Source organism: Astatotilapia calliptera, chromosome 6, assembly GCF_900246225.1.
Source record: "Astatotilapia calliptera chromosome 6, fAstCal1.2, whole genome shotgun sequence".
In the NCBI taxonomy this organism is placed as follows: domain Eukaryota; kingdom Metazoa; phylum Chordata; class Actinopteri; order Cichliformes; family Cichlidae; genus Astatotilapia; species Astatotilapia calliptera.
The window spans coordinates 8577878-8586255 of record NC_039307.1 but is presented as its reverse complement, the minus strand read 5'-3'; the positions used below and the strand labels follow the sequence as shown (position 1 = coordinate 8586255).

The following is an 8378-nucleotide window of genomic DNA, read 5'->3' as shown; positions in this document are numbered from 1 at the left end:
CAAGTAACGAGTAAAGTAAGGGATTACTATTGCAAAATCAGTAATTAGATTACCGTTACTTTCCCGTAGGAACGCTGCGTTACTGCGTTACTAAAACCGTGATTTTTTTTGCGAGAATGTCTCATGACAGTGACGTAAGCAAGTGCGACGTTGGTGACAGCAGCTGTGTGCAGATCAACAATGGATAATATATCGAGTGCGGGAGAGAGTATGAGCGTGCAGCGTTTAAAGTGTGGAAGTACTGACCTTACTTTGAGTTTGATTCCATAAAAAGTGACAAAAACATTAGCGTCCATCGTGCGTGGGAAGAAAACTTCTTTTTACAGCGAAAAAAACCCCTAAACTTCCGAGCAAGCACCGAGTAGCTACGACGTGATGGGAAACTCACAGAGACACTCGCGCGGATTCTTCAACTGACCGCAGCACACCTGCACCAGGGTAACCCTCCGCCTACCCTGCTCCTGCTTTACAGGTGAAAATAGAGCAAAAGGACCGCTGAGTCTTTGACTTTATTTATTTTCTGCTGTGTTTTACTTGCATCTGTTTGAAAGAGTGAGTGAAAACACAAAAAATATTTTATTTTATGTGCTGGAATGTGTAGAAAATAGGTTTAAATGTTAAACTAATTTATTCAAGTCAGAGAATGTTGCATATAATTAAATTTTTGCTTGATGCATAAAGTTAAAAGATTAAAACTGATAAAACAAGTTAAAAAAAGAGACTTTTCCATTTGATTACATTTTGTATGATGGATTATGTAGAAAAAGTAGAATTGGGCTGAAAGATCTATCACTTTATCACCTCTTCAGGTTGTAAATCGTGTTTTTAAAAAGTAACTAAGTAACTAAGTAATTAATTACTTTTGAAAATAAGTAATCAGTAAAGTAACGGGATTACTTTTTGGGGGGAGTAATCAGTAATTAGTTACTGATTACTTTTTTCAAGTAACTTGACCAACACTGGTAACCAGTCAATGAGCACTTCTCTTCCACACAGTAACAATAAAAAAACAAAAAGTGGCTGTGTGGACATAATCACACAGCCAGTACTAAAAGCATAAATCTGTGCTAGACTTTATGAATTTCTAATATCGTCATAAAGTCCAAACTGTACATTTTCTTCTCGGGGCAGCCACCATCTCCAGCACTCTTCCAGATCTTACTGGGTGAAAGATTAGTGTGAACAGCAGGTGGGTCTATTGGTTAAAAGGACAGTTGACCAGATGACCAGCCCCCATAATGAAAATTATATTTCATTTTGGACTGGGGGCAAATCACCAGCTTCATTATTCAGCTGTAGCACATGGGGGAGGACAAATGTAATTTTCCTATTGGATCCCAGCTGGGCTGCAGCAAATGTAGTGCAAAGGAGATAATCTTTCTAAAACCCAGAAAGGCCCTAAAAAATTCCACTGGGGTGCATTAGATAAAAGCTGCCAGTGTCTGACAAGAACCCATTTAAGCCTTACTAATACGGCTGTTTTCTGCCCTCTAATGATAGTGACATCGGCCATTTCAAACATTTGCAGGTAGCTATTTGGTCATTACCTGAATTCCTTTAAAAGATGAAAAATGAGACTTCAGTTCCTCTCACGGACAGTGAACAGCAGAGACAGCCGTACAGATGCCGGGAGCATCCTCTGCTGCTGGAAAGCTCACCGAGTTTCACCACACGGTGGCCCTGTGTCTCCTTCTCGACGCTTCTCCTCGCCTCAGCCGCCGTAAAACCGAGACTCCCTCCCTCCTTCTCCAGCACGACCTCCTCCTCCTCCTCGTCCTCCCTCTACTTCCACTCTTTCTTCCCGTCGCGCTGCGCAGAGCCACAGACGGTCCTCCAGCTCCGTGCAGCCCGGTGCGAAGATGGTCGGCGGCTTGTGTGCTCGCAGGCTGGCCCGACGGTCGCGGTCCGCGCTCATAGCTGCCCTCACGGTGCTGCTGGTGCAGACGCTGATTGTGTGGAACTTCAGCACCCTCGACTCCGGGGAAGAAAGAGAAAACGGAGGGTCAAACGTGCGGGAGAAGAGGGACCGGGTCGCGGGCAACAAAGCCGCTGGCAGCCACTATTTCCAGCACGGGGACAAGCAGCGGCAGCATCTCCCTCCGCCTGGGAGAGGGGGGTCTCGCCACACACAGCAGCCGGTAAGACAGAGGCGCTGCCGATGTATTCATATCGTATCCCCCGCGAAAAAAAGACTGTCTCGCCGGGGATGAATGGGGTTGGCAGGCAGGTCAAACATCTCCACGCACACGGCAGGGCCCAAATGAGTGTTTGAATTGTTGTCAGTAGAGCAAAGGCTGTCTCGCAAGGAAATGATAGGATGTCAGATGCAAAGCGAGCCCTTTTTTTTTTTTACTCTACCAGTGCTGGGAGACTGGCATCCTCGGCTGGATGCTCGCTTTGGTCTGGAGCCACACTGCACCGTTTGAACGTCCGTTTAAATGAACGCACTCGTGTCCAGACTTGAGTTTGAAATGCCAAAGCTGAGTATGAAATCTGGAGTCAGCCCGCACACACGCTGCTCTCTCCAGTGTGGAATAATAGCACAGAGGGGTAAATCCTTCTCTAAATAAGGCTGTTTTAATAGCAGAGTCAGTGGCTGAGGTTGTAGCCTATACCTGTCATGCTCTGTTTGGTATTTCAAGTCAACTACAGTTGCTGCATGGCTCAGCAGCACTGTCTCAGCAGGCCAAATAGAAACATAACCTAATTTGCAAAGTAGTTTTGGAGTGTACAGAGAGCCTGTTTGTGAAAACAGGAACAGTTTTATTGGTTGTGGCAGCGTGAATCACGAAGCACAAGACAGACGTGGAGCCGAAACAAACTCCCAGACCAGCATAATGAACATCTTCAAAACAATATGAATAAATCAATAATACTAAATCAAGTTAAGTTATTGCCTGTGGGAGTGTACCCATTTACAGTCATTTAGAGAATCTAATTTCACGTTTGACTCTTTGAAAATCTTTAAAAAAAACTGGCTTCTACAAATCCAAATATTTATTTGCAGGTTCCACAAAATGACATTTTTTGCCAGAGGCTAACATACTGAACGGTTCCACAGTTCTTCCACACATCGTTTGATTAATTTTCACAACCTGATGTATCAGATTACATTCTCGAAAACCGAGCTTCTGACTGGGGTTCTTGTCAAGCAGCTAGGTTGCCCTGAAAAAGTTGGACACCGTTGTTCCTGGCAAGTGTGCAGTAGTTTCCCTTCATAAAGCTGCCAGTCATTCATGTGTAGCCCACTCCTCATCCACCATGCAACCAGTAGATAACAGGCTTTGATGTAGTTTGATACACTGTGCGACAGCCAGTCTCTCAGAGCCGTGCACTGTATCATCTGTCTCCTCCGCAGATTTTCTAGTGATTCACTCGCTTCATGTGGTGGGACACTGAGTTCCACCTGCCGGCATCTCCGCAATGCAAAGTCACGCCGAAGCAAGGTTATATTTGAGTCAGTATTCTATTTTTTGACAGAGAATCCTCTAATGAAATATCCCTGCATAACTCCTGTGTAGACAGTGGTCCTTCTTAGTGAGTTTATCTTCTAACGCTTTATGGTTTTATATCTATTTTAATGTGTTGTACATGTATGACATAAGAGTAACAGTTGGGTGTCAAGACCTTTTTTTTCCTCGCTGCTTTAAAAACAATCTGCCAGATGTATATGACTGTTAAAGCACATACAGTCAGCCTGTATCCAGTCAGTACAGCCTATGAGCGCACTTGCTCCATGCCTGTCGGATTTCTGCTTGCTCTCTCCACTTTGGTGGCCCCCCCGGATTCATAAATTCAACTGGTGCTCTCGGCCACATACACTGGTTAATCGCTGCATTTTTTTTTCGCCTTGTGGCTGGTTTGTGTGTGTGTTTTTGTGTATGTGGCTTGGCATGGCAGAGTTGTCCAGCCTAAGGCTGATGCATAAGCACCTGCTAACTGATGCTATATGAGTCACCACATCAGAGAGAGGGGATAGCAGCATTTTGATCCAGAATAGAATGAGCCACAAGCTACAGTATGACAATAGAAGAATTTCTATGTGATAACTTGTGTTGGATGGAAACATTATGCATAGCTTTGGATGTGTCATCCCAGCAGGCAGGAGCTACAGTTGTCATTAGTGGTTGTTTCCTGTCGTGTCTCTTCAGGGAAATTCTGCTCGAGAGTGTAGACATTTTCTTTTCTAGTCCAACAGACACCACGGCTTTCCTTCACAAATAACTGGATTTAATCACGAGTGATATTATGTCAGCTCTGAATTTGTCTTTTCACGCACGCTGTGGCTACCTGTTAAAGATTCATGACCAAAAAGTTCTGCACGTATTAATTAGTCTGTCTTGTTTTGCCTGACATCGGTTTATTACAAGAATTAGTATCATGATTATTATTAATAGGTGCTTATTAAGGCGGTGCTGGTGATAGATGTGAAAAACTGTTAATGTGCCAGAATTAAACCAATCTACCTTCAGCAGCAGACTGAGGAAAGCTCTGAAAAGAGTCTGGCTTCACATCTGGTCGTCAGCGGTTTCTTTCCATCTGCTGCACTAGTCATATACTATCATCATCCCCATGTGCCCAGCGGGTGTCCACCTCACACGTGTTGTAAAGAGTTTTCCCATTAGTCATGGTAAGACACGTAACATTACCACTGATGTACACTTTTTCCATTGTGCTGAGTTTTCCTAATGGTTTCCAATAGCAAATATGGCATTACAAACCATCTGGAGATGTCTTTTTACTGTTTTTTCAACATGTTTCCACAGTGTGGTGATGATATATGATGTGCTTAACCTCAAATTATTATAAATTTTATTGTAATATAAAGATATTCAATACAGAGACACATTTGGCTTTGGTGTATATCCAATTTCTTCAAAGAAGCAAAAAACAGCAGATATGTTAATCAAATTGTTTGTGATTGACAAGGCCTTGTTAGTTCTGAGTCGGAGCAAAACACAAGTTTTGCTCTCAAATTAGGGAAAAATTTTTGGGAGGAAGCTTCCGATTGCTGTCCTGTGAGCTGTATCTCTAGGTGTTCACATCCTTGGCCACACTTTGCTTGAATATCAATATTTTATTGTCATTAAAATGGATTTAAAGAGTGTCAGAATTAACATCAAGTTTAAAATGGAAACATTTTTTCTCTAGTCATGCTGGGACCAACGTTCATCTTGCCATCATGCACACCGCCTCACATGTACACCTTAGATTTGTCATATTTAGGAGCTTTGTTAAAATCCATTGTTGCTACCATCTATCCTCCAACTACCACCACCACAACCAACACTGTGTCCGTGATCACACTGCTGACTCACACTGACACACATACACACCAGCACGCTCAACAAACACCCAAAATGTTGTGTGCGTGCAGGGAAACAGTTCCCCACAAACACCCACATGCACTTAGAAATTTATAGCTACACACAGAGTGTGCGTCATTTTTTTGTTTTCAAATTTCCCTTTTTGAATGTACATATACATGTAGTGCTGTAGTTTAAAGAGCAGACAGGATAAACGATTGCATTTGTGCTAATGTTGTCTATATTTATGAGCAAATGTTCATTTTTTTTTTCCAAGAAATGTCCACTGCTTGTGCTTCTTGTGCCCCCTTTTGCTAGCAAACACTGGAAAATAATGATAAAAAGCTTTTTAAAAAGTCTAACATGAAAGAGCAGCTCAGATTTACACCACGGTGAAACAAATAATAGATTAAGATACAGCCGCTCACCTAACTGACAGTAATGTTGGCTTAAATCCCCCCAAGTGAAGCAGTAAAGAACTGGCAAGTCTGCAGAGATAGTTAAAGATTAGACTGTGTGCTGTGTTTATATTCATCCATCCATCCATTCCATCCATTCGCTTCCGCTTATCCTTTTCAGGGTCGCGGGGGGCGCTGGAGCCTATCCCAGCTGTCATAGGGCGAGAGGCAGGGTACACCTTTTACATTCATTCACATGTTAATTGTCATTCATGCAAATTTGATTTTTGACTGTGACACTTCGGGCATGCACTGTAAATCACTGTGAAGTAATACAAAAGTGTGATTGTATTATGAGTTTAGGGTCAAAATATTCATTTGTCCTTCCCTGAAAGTCTTTTGTTCACTTTGTGATAAAAGCTGCTTGTTCACCTTCTTCCATTTTTAAATTCAGTGCTTTCTCACGTTGCCTTCCTGGCGGTATCACTTGCCCCGGCGCTACTTCATGCACCAGTCACTGTCAGTGCTGGGTTTTGTATCCTGTCAAAGCCATTTTCACAGTGGTAATTGTCAGTTAAATTGGCACTCCCCTAAAGTAAATCGTTGTAGAGTGCGAGCTATTCTGTTTTAAACAGACCTTTGAACGTACATAATTACAGTCCATGAAGATGCACTGTGTGATTTAAAAATTCAAACGTCTCAATCATTACATCAATAAAGTGTTATTTTGTTAAACCTGTAATGAGGCAAAAGTAAAGCACAGCCTGCCTGTCAGTGCATCCAACTGTGGTTGTGCTTTTACACACAGGGAGTTTCTTTTTTTAAGTGCCTTTAGTCACAGAGAGAGGTGGGAACATATTCAGATCTAAGGGAGGAAGTGTGCACCTCAGACTTGAAAGAGACACATCGAAAACCCAAGACACTTTGATGTTGAAGTGTAATTTGTATACGTGACACCGGTGCTTCTTCCAGCAACGGAAAAAACATTTTATCATTATCATAATGCAATACTCTTAAAACCCTGTCATGTTATTTCACTAAGCTGAGCCTACTAAAAGGCAAAAATGTCAGTGTCAGTGTGGCATCCTAAAACTTTGATTATGTGCTCTGTAGCATGGAGACTGAAAGTTTCATAGAATCCACAGCACAGATATTTCCCTGTTTAACACTCTTCCTAGCACACATTATGCATGTATTGGAAGCTTTTTCAGTGTAATCAGTTTGCACCATTCGCTCCCTTGTCTTCCTCTTCTCCACTGACATTGTGCAAAGGAGGAACAGCCATTTAACTATTCAACAGGTGTCACAGTATGAGAAACATACTTATCAGGAGCAGAACACAGAGAAGAATGACTCACACAGTCCTGTCAGTCATCTTGACTCTTGCTTAGGAGATGAGCATCAAGCGTGTTCCATTAATTAATTATTTAACAGTTCAAAGGGCTAACAGCATCATGAAATTAACTCACTGTCCGGTAGGTTTCTACTATAGTTTACAAAAAAAAAACCGGAATCAGCAGCAATAATTTTGATAATTGTTTAATAGATCAACAAATTTATGCAAGTGCATTTCTTTTATTTATTTTCATTTTCTCAAATTTAAGCGTAAGAATGATGTTTCTTTTGTTCTGTTGGTTGGAGATGATGGTCGATCTCCATGCAAGATGACGACGCTGACATTTTATTCAATCAAAAATTAATGAAAAATCGAACTGATGAGGTTAACGTCCGTAATGACAAGGCAGATGCTTATCAGACAAGCTTCGCAGCTTTTTCCTTAATGACTGTTTTTCTGGACAAGAGGAATGAGAATCTAAATGTTATTCTCCCGTTTACCGAAAAACTGTCAAACGTGTCACTCCAAAATCGGGCTGAATTTTGGGGAGTCCATGAGGGTTAACACCAACTGCGGTAAACCCCTAAGAACTATATACCTGTCATTGATATTTTTTTTCATATTGCATTTGCATCTGCAACTTATTAGTTAGTTAGCTAATGGGTGGCATAGTAATAACTACAACCACAGCAATGACATGAAGTCAGTGACAAAGGGGACCTGGCTTTTGCCCTAGAAAGTCCAAAACTATGGACAACCTGCCTCTTATTTATTTATTTAATTCACTTTTTATTTTTTTATTATTTCTGTATATATTATTTCTGTGAACCTTATAATCAAGTCTTTTTTTTTTTAATAACAATTCAAGCCCATGCATTTTCTCAGCTGCATGAAAGCTAAATATAAACTGGATTTACTGTCAGTCCATTTCTACATGTGCTACCCAGCTATCTGTTGTTTACACAATTGCTTCCCAAGTGTTTTTATAGTACCTCAGCTAACTTTTACATTTTTTTAAAAGAAATATGGGAGTTGTTGATGTTGCATCAGGTCAAGCGCACTTAAATCCATATGTATTACAGTACACTCCATCAGGTTGTTCTTTTGCTGATAGTTCCTTTTTCCTGCAGTGCACACACAAAAAGTGTGAACTTCCTCCAAAAGCTATTTGAACTACAAAAGCTTTCTCCAGTCCTAAAGTGCTTTGTGAGTCTTTGTGTCCTGTGTAGATGCCGTTGTGTTGGTTATGTTTGTTCACTCGTTTATGCAGGTTTTCCCATAAATTTGAAAGGGATAAAGTTGAAAGAAAATCAGCTTCGGTGTCTCTCAGTGCACTCT

General features: G+C 41.4%; 1 protein-coding gene across 1 annotated transcript in view; it reads left to right on the top strand.

The window, feature by feature from the left end:
* The first annotated feature begins 1558 nt into the window (after positions 1–1558).
* The window catches only part of xylt1 (xylosyltransferase I), a 78694-nt gene continuing 71874 nt past the window's right edge, over positions 1559–8378 (top strand). Inside the window, exon 1 of the mRNA XM_026170048.1 lies at positions 1559–2138. Within this exon, the coding sequence (XP_026025833.1) occupies positions 1860–2138 (279 nt within the window). The 5' untranslated portion in view covers positions 1559–1859. The remainder of the gene's footprint in view (positions 2139–8378) is intronic.